The sequence below is a fragment of the Sinohyriopsis cumingii genome, chromosome 1, assembly GCF_028554795.1.
Source record: "Sinohyriopsis cumingii isolate HCF-2022 chromosome 1, ASM2855479v2, whole genome shotgun sequence".
In the NCBI taxonomy this organism is placed as follows: domain Eukaryota; kingdom Metazoa; phylum Mollusca; class Bivalvia; order Unionida; family Unionidae; genus Sinohyriopsis; species Sinohyriopsis cumingii.
Genome location: NC_142961.1, coordinates 72,050,587 through 72,064,265, shown reverse-complemented (window position 1 = coordinate 72,064,265; position 13,679 = coordinate 72,050,587). Strand labels below are relative to the sequence as shown.

General features: G+C 37.4%; 1 protein-coding gene across 7 annotated transcripts in view; it reads left to right on the top strand.

Annotated features, from left to right (window-relative positions):
* LOC149807105 (uncharacterized) overlaps positions 1 to 13,679 on the top strand; it is a 118,686-nt gene that overhangs the window by 74,906 nt on the left and 30,101 nt on the right. For all 7 annotated transcript variants that reach the window (XM_089962041.1, XM_089962032.1, XM_089962048.1 and 4 more), the window contains one exon: positions 7,546 to 7,707. In XM_089962041.1, the coding sequence (XP_089818167.1) occupies positions 7,546 to 7,707 (162 nt within the window). The remainder of the gene's footprint in view (positions 1 to 7,545; positions 7,708 to 13,679) is intronic.

Below are 13,679 nucleotides of genomic sequence, written 5' to 3'. Positions count from 1 at the left end.
TGATTATTTAATTATTTGCGTTTATAGTTTTTATTATGTACTGTAATAGGAAATTTTACTTTCTGTGAGATGCATCATATATATATATATATATATATATATATATATATATATATATATATATATATATATATATATATATATATATATATATATATATATATATATATATATTGCAGTAGAACTCTTTAAAATTAAAGGTTTGAAAGGAAACAAAACATAAGTTGTGTTCATTTTGTTGTTCCTACTTAGCAACATAATGCAGCAAACTAAAGTTAGACTTTTTAGTCTTTACATTGAAATGACACTACATACCAGTTTATAGGAATATAATCAAATTTGTTTTGTCTGATACATTTTGTGGTTTTGTACATGATCATCTCTTCAGACTTTGATGTTTTTGGAATGTCATGAAAGAGAAACATCTTTAGATTTAGAAAATGTCTGTTTTGTAATCTAAAATGTTCTTTAATTCCATTCAGTAATGGTCATATGTGAAACTTAAGAAAGTAATTTCATCCTGGAAAAACCCTGGAAATGACTTGGAAATAAAGTTTTCTTTAGAAAAGTGTGGGAACCATGTAGATAATACAGTGGAGAATAATAGGTATGGTAGCTGTAGATAATACAGTGGAGGATAATTGGCATGTTAGCTGTAGATAATAACATGGAGAATAATTAGCATGGTAGCTGTAGATAATACAGTGGAGAATAATTGGCCTGCTGGCTGTAGATAATACAGTGGAGAATGATTGGCCTGGTAGCTGTAGATAATACAGTGGATAATAATTAGCCTGGTAGCGGAGAATAATTGGCTTGGTAGCTGTAGATAATACAGTGGAGAATAATTGGCATGGTAGCTGTAGATAATACAGTGGAGAATAATAGACATAGTAGCTGTAGATAATACAGTGGAGGATAATTGGTATGGTAGCTGTAGATAATACAGTGGAGAATAATTGGCCTGCTAGCTGTCAATAATACAGTGGAGAATGATTGGCCTGGTAGCTGTAGATAATACAGTGGATAATAATTGGCCTGGTAGCGGAGAATAATTGGCTTGGTAGCTGTAGATAATACAGTGGAGAATAATAGGCATCATAGCTGTAGATAATACAGTGGAGGATAATTGGCATCATAGTTGTAGATAATAACATGGAGAATAATTGGCATGGTAGCTGTAGATAATACAGTGGAGGATAACTGGCATGGTAGCTGTATATAATACAGTGGAGAATAATAGGCATCATAGCTGTAGATGATACAGTGGAGGATAATTGGCATGGTAGCTGTAGATAATACAGTGGAGAATAATTGGCATGGCAGCTGCAGATAATGCAGTAGAGAATAATAGGCATAGTAGCTGTAGATAATACATTGTAGGATAATTGGCATGGTAGCTGTAGATACTACAGTGGAGAATGTATGGCATGGTAGGTGTAAATAATACAGTGGAGGATAATTGGCATGGTAGCTGTAAATAATACAATGGAAAATGATTTGCCTGCTAGCTGTAGATAACATAGTGGAGAATAATAGGCATGGTAACTGTAGATAATACATTGGAGAATAATTGGCATGGTAGCTGTAAATAATACAGTGGAGAATAATGGGCATCATAGCTGAAGATAATACAGTGGAGAATAATTTGCGTGGTAACTGTAAAAAAAAAATACAGTGGAGGGTAATTGGCATGGTAGCTGTAGATAATACAGTGGAGAATAATAGGCATGGTAGCTGTAGATAGTACAGTGGAGGATAATTGGCCTGGTAGATGTAAATAATACAGTGGAGAATGATTGGCCTGCTATTTGTAGATAATACAGTGCATAATAATTGGCCTGGTAGCTGTATACTTTGGAGAATAATTTTCTTGGCAGCTGTAGATAATACAGTGGAGAATAGCGAGTCTGATTGTAGTAGATAATAACTGGGGGTTTAATGGACCTAGTAGCTGTAGATAATATGGTAATATGGTGAAGAATAATAGGCATGGTAACTTTATACAATTGAGAATAGTAAGCCTGTTACCTGTAGATAATGGAGAAAAGTAATTGTGTTCAAGTTCATGGATTTCTCCTTCGAATACGTTCCCCAGTCACATTACGTTAGAAATACTAGCCTGCTTCCTCGCGAATCCAGCCCTACTAAAAGATGAAAATTGTCTTATTGTCTATTTTTAGATAGACAAAGTTCAGTAACTCTTGCCCATTACTACCCTTTGATAACACCAGGTGTCATCAGTATTTAGATTCGCTGTGTCCAGAGACACTCGCATTGCAATAGTTGCTAACAAGCCAGCCCTTTTTTGTGTTCATATGGACCCATCCAATGTTCATTTTGCATTTATAATGCAGATTTACTGCTCTACTGCAGATTGTATGCTTTATTTTACAATTTCTGCCAATATTTTGAGAGAATTGTCACTTGTTGGGACTTTTCTTGTAGGACCACCATCCCACCACACTATTGTTGACCTTATGCAAGATCATTATTTGTTAGCATACATTTGACTTTATTCACTTACTCCACCTGCTACTGAGCTTCTAATAGCAAATTCTGAATTGCTGCTTGATAATTATACTTAATTTACTCGTATTTCATGCTGTTTTGATAAAATTATTATTAACCAAGCAGGCAGCATAAGTTTTAAAAAGGGCCATAGACTTTTTATATGACACTTCACCAATCTGTTAGTTTCATCAGTGTTTTTAGCGACCTAATAATTTCACACATTACTAGTTTATGCTTTAGTTTATGTGTCTTGTGTTGTTTTAGCATATGTCAATTAAGCCTTCCACAGGCCACTTGAGCTTGGAAGTCCACCATGACTTCTGTTTTGTTTATGTTATGTATTCTTGGTTTCTGTTACGCAAAGTCTATAACATGTGGTCACAACGGTGTTTTGTTTCAACGACCTAGTAATTTCAGCATATAACTATTTTCTACTTTGGTGTGTTTATTGTATCAGAGCATGGTAGCCTACCATGCTCAAGCTTAATAAAGCTTAATATAGGACATACATTTATGATATGACATGATTATGGGTCTGTTTGGCAGTGTTTTAGCATCCTAACAATTTCAACCCTTCACTAGCTTCTGATTTAGTTTGTTGTATTTTGTGTCGTTTCTGCAGAATATTTATTGAATCGATCTTCATGCAGTTTCAAAGCATGGAAGTCAGCTATGACTCCAGCTTTGCTATGTTATGTATATATTGTTTCTGATATACAGCATCTATAATATGTTTTCTCTAATCTTGTGTCGTTTCAGGAGGAATGTTTGCTACACACATGACATGCACATGCACAAAGATCGACCTCTCTGTCATTGAAGGAAAGGAGCTAAATATGCAGTGTTTGGTTGGAAAACACATGCACTGCTGTACTTCAGAAAGTGTCAAAGGGGAAAGAGAGACATCCGAGGTCACGGCAGGATACCTCAGACATCCTTAGTCTCCACCCCAAATCAGCCTCACCAACACATACCATTATGTCAGGGGATGGAGAGGATAAAGGAGGGAACCATCAGGCACTGGATAAGACGTGTCATTCAGTACAACAGTTGAAGCCACACTCTCTTCACTCTAAGCAAAACATATGGGGAATATTCCCCTTTTTTAGGCCACCCAGATGGGGTAAGCCTCCACATGTCAGAACATTTTAGAGTACTTATGGTTTATACTAAAGAGAGAGCTCCTGTCTTGCACAGATAAGACTGAGCAGAGTTGTTAAGGCCACCTGGCATGACTTATGCTGAACTTGAAGCTGAGCCAGATGAGAACACGGCACACATTAAGGGTGATGAGTCATCGATAGTCACATGTGCACCCACATCAACCCCTATCATGCAGTAGTATTGTGGCTGTATGAAACTTATCTGAGCTTACTGGACCTCCCTGTTTTTCAGAAGGGGAGGGGTCTGGTCCAGGTCAGTCAGAGGGGTATTGATGTCTCCCCATTCCAAAGGTCATCTACATTCACAGCAGCATACCAGGGCAGCATCTTGAAAGAAACACATGGTAAGTTCTATCCTACTCCAAGGCAGAACGATTTCCCTTCTCTGCTAGATCATCCAGACCTTTTCACGTCTGGGAAATTCAGACCTTCGTACATCCCAGAATTTCATCCATTTGGGCATGGACTTCTTAACCAACCGGAATCTGGCGCATCCCTTGTGTTCACACTCCCAGAATCGTTGAACTCATTGAGTCTGTTTCCATCAAGACTTGGGTTTCATTGGGAGAGTTCTTTCAACTCCTCACCTAATATACAGCAGCGGATTTGATCCTGCTCGGCCATCTTGTTATGTGGGCCTTGCCAGCACATTAGCTCCCTGTTTTATGTCCTCTTAATTGAGCAGTCATGATCACACCTGAAATTTGATCATTCCCACGTCGGTGGCGCAATCCATGCTGGCTGACCATTGGAATCCTGCTGAAGAACCCCAGGCAGAAATAACATAAAGTACCACTGCCAATGTACATGGTGAGAGTACCCACCTGTTGCTGACCTTCATTACCATTAGTGACACCTGGGGAATGGCCTCTAAATATCAGTATCCTAGAAAGGGAGGCTTTCATCAGTACCTTTCATTTCTGTAAAGATTGATCCTGGGGCAAAATTGTACACTTTCAATTCGACAACACTGTGCTGGTGACCTTTATCCTCAAACAGGGAGGTACCAAACCACTTGTCCAGTGTTCTGATTTGGCATTTTTCTACGTGGGTGTAACAATCTCCATATCAACATGAGATTCAGACACTTTCTGGCTGCATCAGTGGCTTCGCCGAGAATCAATCCAGAAGGGGTCATGTCCTTAACACAAGAATGTCCCCTCCATCCCTTGGTCGTCACTCAGATTCACACACTTCAAGGGCATCCAGATTGATGACGAGGTGGAATCAACAGCTACCCACCTTCATCCACCCAATTCCAGACACAGCAGTTTGTGCAGTGAGATGCACTGTCAGCCATCTGGGAGGGGTTGTGGGCCTTTACCAACCCTCCTACGGTGTTATAATTACAGGGTCAGAATGGCAAGATGACCCTGTATCACCAATCTATTTTTCCCAACAATAATACACCCAGGAAGATTCCGACCAACCTGAATCAACCGCCCTCTCCTACATGGTGAGCTTTTACCAGTACAGCCTTGCAAGTCAGACAATTAAAACCTTCATTTGTAGAGAGAATCTCAAGAGTAACCATCTATATCGCCCTTCTGCATGCCTCTATCCCTCAACCGGCCAACTTTACTTACTCTGGCTCTGTTCTTGGAGGAGAAACAGTTGGACCCCAATTGTTACCAAAGGCTACTGCCCTACGATATTGGACACATTCCGGCATTATGACAACATGTTTGTTGTGTGGGATAGAGACCCATCGGATCTTTAAGATAATTGGTCTCCTTGACCAATATCGCTTACTTGTCTCCAAAGGGGATTCCATCTTGGTTTTTTAACATGGCTAGATTCAAACCCCTTCAAACTTCTAGCCTACACATAGCTAAAGTCACTAACATACAATGTTTACTGATAGATTTAGCTTCAGCATGCAGGGTAAGAGGTTTGCATCCCCCTTTATGTTCACCAGAATTCTCTTCAATTCAGATTGGAGGGTTCTGTGGTTCTCGAGATACCATCAGGATTTGCAACCCAGAACAGATTACCATCTACTGGTAGTCAACTAGTGTCCCTGCTCACTTTTTCCATAGCCAGGTTGAGAACAGCAGCCATGCAAGATTATGTTTGTACCCACACAGATCAATGATACTGGACACATTCTGACATCATGGCAGATGTGACATTGGGCATGATAAAGGTCTTTCAGATCTGTTATGCAAATCTATAACATTGTTTCCAAAATAGAATTTGTATTGGGTTTTAACATGGCTCAACTCAAGCAATTTGACCCTCTCGCTCATGCTTCACTAAAGTTTCTATCATACAAGACATCCTTTCTGATAGCTTTAGCTTTCACATGCCAGATCAGTGAGCTCCATGCCCTTTCAGTCGATCCGAACTATCTCCTTTTCAGCTCGGATCATTCAGTAGTCCTCCTTACACAACCAGGCCTAGTTGCCAAGAATCAGTTGCTGTCTGTAGACAAGTTTAGAGAGGCAGCCATGCAAGATCCTGTCTGCACACTCAAGCAGTACTTGAGACACGCAGGGACCAGTTTTGGCACAAGCATCATCTCATCTCGTGTGGCTTACTGCTCCGAAGTTTTGAGTAATCTCAGTGAGACAAAACACAGTATATCATGCTTCACACCCTTTAGTCCTGGCTGAAGGGGTCATATGCTAGGTGTACTTGGACATCTCACCAGATCAAAGTAGCCTCACTTCTGCACCCTCAAGCACTATTTGATACACACAGAGACAAGTCATGATGTGCAAATATCCTTCCTCCTGGTCAAGGTCAGAAAACAAGGCATCACACCTCAAGCCCTTGCTTCATGGTTGAAGTGGGTTTACTCTTAAGTTATCTCGAGATCAGAGTCGCCTCTTGAGGATTACAGATCATGAGATTAGAGCCATTACTGTGAGCCTTGCTTTCAAATGCAACATTCTGATATGAGACATTATAAAAGCCATTGGCTGGCAGGCATAGTCAACCTTCTCAAGGTTTTACCTCAGAGATTAGCGTCACAGAGACAAACACTGGATCTGGTAGGGCCAGTGGCAGCAGCACAGACAGCCACCAGACCCAACTAGACCCATCAACACAGCCTTCGCTACCTTTACCTTTGCTAAATTCACCAGTGAAAATCTTCTCAGCCATGTGTATGTGTGTCTATATATATATATATATATATATATATATATATATATATATATATATATATATATATATATATATATATATATATATATATATATGCAAACACACACACGCACTCACTCACTCACACACACACGTCACAGACCAGGGGATCATTAGGAGAACAGATTATCTTTCATATGGGGAATCCAGCCACTCATCTACAGAATAATATCCGAGGTAGAGGCCGGATGCTCAGCATCTATTCCTCCTGTTACTTATTCTAACATAACATGATTGAGGAATGTATTCAAAGGAGATTTTTAAGTAAATTATGTTTGTCTGAGAATACTTACCCAATCACATTACTTAAAAACCCTCCCAACCTCCCTGCCATGTGAGCATCCACGTTAATGTCTTGCTCATCTAAAAACTGTGGTATCAAGGGGAGGTAATGAGCAAGAGTTACTGTCCGTTTTTATCTAAAAATAGGCAATAAGACAACTTTTGTCTTTTAGTAGAACTAGATTCACGAGGAAGCAAGCTAATATTCCTAACTTAATGTGATTGCATAAGTATTCTCTGAGAAACATAATTTACTTTATAAATTTGCTTTCTAATAATCTTGGATGGTATTCAGTACTGATTTTGTTCTCTTAGGGAATTAAATTCTCAATAGAAATTTGAGATTTGTTTAAGGTTTCCATTATTGGCACTTATTAGGACCCATTTTTCTAACGTTCCTTTCTTCTTAGTGTACCACGATTTTTTCTTCATTTAGGCTGAGAATCTGGTGCTGTCACTACGCGATCTGTTCCAAGTTGTATTTGAAATGAAGAAGGAGGAGATGGCAGAAGCCAAGAAAAAACAGGAAGATGAGAAAGCTGTGGAGTCCACTCCAGAGAACACCACTACACAAGATGTGGAGGAACCTGTATATCAGGTATATAACACCATTTAATCTTGTTCTTGTACATCATGAATCACCACACACATATGCATGATACACAGTAGTGAGAAAGACTGTTGGGACAATGAGATATGATGTTTGGAGATAATTACATATGGAGTCGTGTGAGACAGGGCTGGACATTAATTTTATACTCACAAAATCATCTTCCCTGACCAAGTTGTTTCTTGCTCAGACCTATTTGTGCACATTCAAGATTAGCTACCGATGCTGGCTAGAGAGATAATTCATTATTCTCCATGGGAGGACAGTAGATAGTCTTCTTCTGTTTCAGACTGTGAATGCCATTTTTTTTCTGTGAAGACTTGTGAGTAGTACTGAATTCGTGTGATTTGATTGAATCAGATCTAAATACACAAGTGCCTGTAACAAACCTGGAACGAGAGCTTCTTTTATGAGCACTATTGATGTCTGCACAAAAACACAAGCATCATCCCTGCTTGCTCATCATATTTCACCCATCTCGCTTTTTCTGTCAGTCATATACGAGTTCACGCTGTTAACACGCATGGATCTTGCATTCCAGTTAAGGATGATAAGCACACCTGCTGTATTCCCAGACAGTGCTAGCTTTCTTTTGAGACTCAAAAAGTATTTTGAGGTTCAGTTAGGGGTCGGTGCACATTTTAAAGATTTAACGGTGTCTTATAAGTAATACAGATATACTAAATGTTTCTGTCCAGTAAGGATCTTTTTATCAACACAAATCAGCTGTGTATACATGAGCATGTGCTTATTATAGTCTTTCAGTCTATTTCTTTACTGAAATTATCCTGAAAAGCATAGTTTGATTAATATTTAGTAGTTTTAACAAGATTAAGAAAATGAATAATAATAAACAAAACTAGCTTGAATGTTCCATTCAGTGTGTCATATATGTTCTGCTTGTCTCAGTATTACATACAGATGATGTTGCTATGTGGACCAATGCCATACACTCTAGAATGAATTATGTTGATGTGGTATTTGCAGTATGTGTACAGAATTACATACTTGCCTTTCATGCCATGCTTCACAAAGTCAGACTCTGTCAACCAGAAGTTCTGAAGTTTACCATATATACTCATTTACAAGTTGAGACCATCTGATAACTGCACAAATCAAGATCTGACATTGCTTAATGCACAGGTAGATCAAGTATGTGCAGTTTGTTTGGAGTAATAAGTAGGATAAACAAGATAGACCCTGATCTGCAGGTGCATTATGCTGCAGCAGATCAGGATCTTTGTTTTTTATGGTTTGACTCGACTTATAAACAAGTAGATATGATAGTTCTGCTAGGCATTGGTCATTTTGCATCCTTCCCTGAATTTTTTTTTTTTTTACATTTTGCCTTAAAATTTGAGTACTTGTACATTATTCTAACTATTTAGAAAAAATAATGTTTTGCATTCTATATGGAATAAAATCAGATGTAGAGAAACATTGCAGCTGTTTGTGAACTTGCAACCAATCGTTAAAAATATGGATTAAAAAATTTCCTTCAAGGCAGTTATGTTGGGGGCCCCAGGTGGCCAATTGGTCCAAATTGCTTGCCTTTAATGATCACTACCATCTCACCTCAGTCCACATAGTTTCAAGTTTTGGCCTTGTCCAATGTGGGCATGTGAGTAAAGCTTGCCAGTAGCTTCCCCTGGGTCGTTTGTTCTTACTGGGTTTTCCCTGGTTCTTCCTCTGCCAGTTAAACTGGCAGCCATGTATAGCTATCTTGCACTGAAAAAAATGGCATTGAACCCGTAACAGCAACAAGGCAATGATGTGTAATAACTTTCCAACTTCAGTACACCTTTCTTTGATTTACCTAACTTAAAAAAGTATTGGGTTGTTCTACTTTGTATTCTTTGCCTATACAGATTCGCCTAAATTGGTTCCCCCACAGCAGTTTTCAATGACAGTGACACATCACACTAGCTTTGTTATGTCGAATTGTGATTCATGATAACTGACCACCATATCTTTCATTTGCCTCTCTGACGTATAGCTGTATAAACTTCACCAAGGATAGTTTTACAAAAGCTTTAAGCAGGACTGTTTACTCTTTATGCATATCACATGTTACGGGTATATATCAAGATGGTCAAGAAATATTGCTTTTTATTTTCTTCCAAGATCACTGAAAATCTTGTTTTTTTTTTGTAACAAAGTCATGTCAGGAGGTTTGGGAGTCAAAAATCATAATTTTAGCATAACACGTTATGGCAGGTATGGTTATGTCTCTTTGGTGGATTAAAATTGTTTGGTTAGTCTTGTGTGCAGCAGGGAATTGTGATGAGCATGTACATGGTAAATTAGTGAACTAATTCCACATTGTTACAAATTCCAAGATTGTTACAAATGCTTTTTGCTGTTGACTGTCAGGTGCCTGCTGTATGATCAACTTGTAAAATGATTCTGCCTACGGCTTCTTGCTGTTGACTGTCAGATACCTGCTTTATGATAAGCTTATAATAAGATTGTGCCAATGGCTTCTTGCAGTTGACTGTCAAATGCCTGCTTTATGATAAGCTTATAAGATTGTGCCAATGGTTTCTTGCTGTTGACTGTCAGATGCTTGCTTTTTGATAAGCTTATAAGATTGTGCCAATGGCTTCATGCAGTTGACTGTCATATGTCTGCTTTATGATAAGCTTATAAGATTGTGCCATTGGCTTCTTGCTGTTGACTGTCAAATGCCTGCTTTATGATAAGCTTATAATAGATTTTGCCAATGGCTTTTGCAGTTGACTGTCAGATGCCTGCTTTATGATAAGCTTGTAAAATTATTCTGCCAATTATTGCTCAACACAAACAAATGTAAGTTTCATCACTAGTGATGGATCTTAAATGTTTTACGCTTGTGTCACAAGTTGGTCTCTTAGACATGGGTGGTTGCCTCATACTTTTGTATTTTTTAAAATGTGTTCTTTTCAGGAGTTGAAATTGTATTTTAATTTCTATCAACTCCACTTTTGTCATGTACACTATTACATTAATGAATGCCTGTATACTAGCTGGGGAGTACGAAAATGAACATTATATACAATAGATTGTTTAATTTTGCAGACAGCACAAGCTTCCAGAATTGTTTAGTTTTGCAAACAATACAAGCTTCTATGAATGAGATGGCAGATAAGGTATATCATTGGAGCCTTGTTGAATTGCAGTAAAAGCCTGTTATATTCCAGACCACTAGGGGCTGAATAAATAGCATCGAATGTTCCTTAATGTAACTGTACTTGCTATGGTTTTAGATAGCAATGATTTAGTGTATTTGAAGTCAGATATATACATAAGCAACCATAAAATGTTAAGTGTCTTTCATTTGATAGATAATATGAGTACCTTCATCTAGAGCAGACTGTCTCAGATGCGGGAGGTCGTGGGTTCGATCCCCAGCCGAGTCATACCAAAGACTTATAAAAATGGCACTAACAACTGCCACGCTTGGCGCTAAGCATTAAGAGGTTAGTGTCGGCCTGGTGTCAGAATAATGTGACTGGGTGGGACATCATGTTACATGTCTGCGGCATGATGCCCCAGTACTAGACATCACTATAAACTGTCACACTGCAGACATCATAGTGATATGACTGAGAAATTGTTAAAGCTACGTTAAAAAATCCAAATCACACACACTCATCTAGAGCAGAAGTTTATCATCTATTTATAGGAAAAACCAATTTTTTCTAAAACAATTTTTTTTTTATAATACATTGTCACATGACTTTCCAGATTTGTTAAAGAAATGTAACAAGCAATATGTTACAGTTGTTCATACCATGACCTCACACAATGGAGCCTCCAGAAATTTCCAAAGACAGTTTTGTACCCATTGTGGTGCATCTTATATAAAACATTTTACCAAAGCCAGAATCGTTTCAAGTGCTGGAGAATCCTGCATCATATGAAACAAATTTCCATTGTTATGCGTTTAGGCTCTAATAAACAGTAACAAAGAAAAAGTGAAGACGGCAAGCTTTGTAAAATTTAACAAATAATTTATTTCCCTGGAAGCACAATGTAAAAATGAAGAAAAGAACTTAGTTTTAAGAATCAGATCCAAAAATAATCCAAGACTATTTAAATTATTAAGAATTATTAAATTATAATAAAATGTTGCAATGAAATTTGAGTTTGGGTCCCAACGAAAATCCAAAATGGAAGGTGATGATGTATGGTATAGCTAGTATAGTGCTGTTGTGTCTATAGTTCTTTGTTGTTCCACAGCCAATACTATTCCAGTGTTTGAATTCCAAATAAAATTTAAAGAAATGTTTTTGTCCAAGAATTCTGTATGAGCACTACAGTATTTCCAGGGAAACGAATTATCTTTTAGAATCCAAGTAATTTGAATAAATATTAAAATGGAACTCCAAACTGGTCACAACAAAACAAACACCTTGACATCAAGTGTTTAAAGGCCCAACTGACTAAATTCTCTTTAGACATTGGTATAAAGCCTGAATACTGCGCAAAACAGATGCCCAGATGAGGGTCAACCTTCTAGTAAAACCAGAATTTCTAGAACATCATAGAAACTATTTACGTCCAAAGTCATGTAGTCCCAGTCAGCCTCGATTTCACTATTAACAATCCAAAGTTACAAATGAATAATAAAATGAAGTTGTTTACTTGATTCACAATCAAGGTCAGGAACTAGGTCAGCATAAGGATACAAAGTTCTATTTTTAGACGTTTTCCAGAGAACATTCAGATCAAGCTAATTTCTGGAAAATATCAAATTCCAGTAAACAAAATTACATTACTTTAACACGTAATAATTTTTTTTAAAAACTTACAGATAATTAAATTAAATCAAATATAAATTAAATAAAATGTAAATTAAATCAAGTATACATAACACACTTCCACCATATAAAATAAGAAAGATTTGTATAATAAAGCTTTCTTTTTACCATAGATTAATTATACATGAGGTTAAAAAAAACATAAGAACTCTTATGAATTTTACACAGTGTATATGAAATAATACATTTCTATACACGGGAAAGTGCATTTGCTACTAAATTATCTTTTCCCTTGATGTGCCTAATGTCAATATAATATTCCTGTAGCAACAAACTCCACCTTAGTATTCTTTGATTTTTATTTTTCATCTTGCCGATGAAAGTAAGAGGGTTGTGGTCACTAAACAAAATAATCGAAGGAGTTGAACTAATGTAAACTTCAAAATGTTGTAATGCCAATATCAGAGCCAACATTCCTTCTCTATTGTTGAATAATTTCGTTGGTGCTTATTTAATTTCTTAGAAAAATAGCACACTGGATGATCAACACCATTTTTGTCTTCTTGAATCAATGCTGTTCTGGCCCCAACATCACTTGCATCAACAGACAGTTTAAATGATTGGCTGAAATTTGGAGCAGTAAGAACTGGCACACTTTTAAGTATGGCCTTTAACTTAACAAAAGTCTCCTGACATTTTCCATTCCAAAGGAACATGCTTTTCTTGCTCAATAAATTGTCAGGGATTCAGCAATCATAGAAAAATTGGAACAAATTATCTGATAGTGTCCAGCCATACCTAAGAATTGCATCATTTGCTTTTTACTAAGAAGGCACTGGGAATTCTGTCAGAGAATTTCCGAATTGTTGCTAAATGTTCTTTCCAGGTGTCATTGTAGATGATGACATCATTGATGTAAGCATCATAGTTGTCTAGACCAGAGGTGATCATATTCATGAGACATTGAAAAGTATTTGGTGACCCTTTCATCCCAAATGGCGATACTTTAATTGTTAAAGTCCATCTATAGTCACAAATGCTGAAATTTTCTTTGCTCTTTCCTTTAGTGGAATTTGCCAAAATCCTTTCAGAAGGTAAAATGAGGTGACATGACATTTCCAATCTTATCAATGCAGTTATCGATTCTTGGTAATGGAAATGAATCAGTTTCTGTCACACTGATCACCATCCTATAATTAGTGCACATACAGAAAGTTT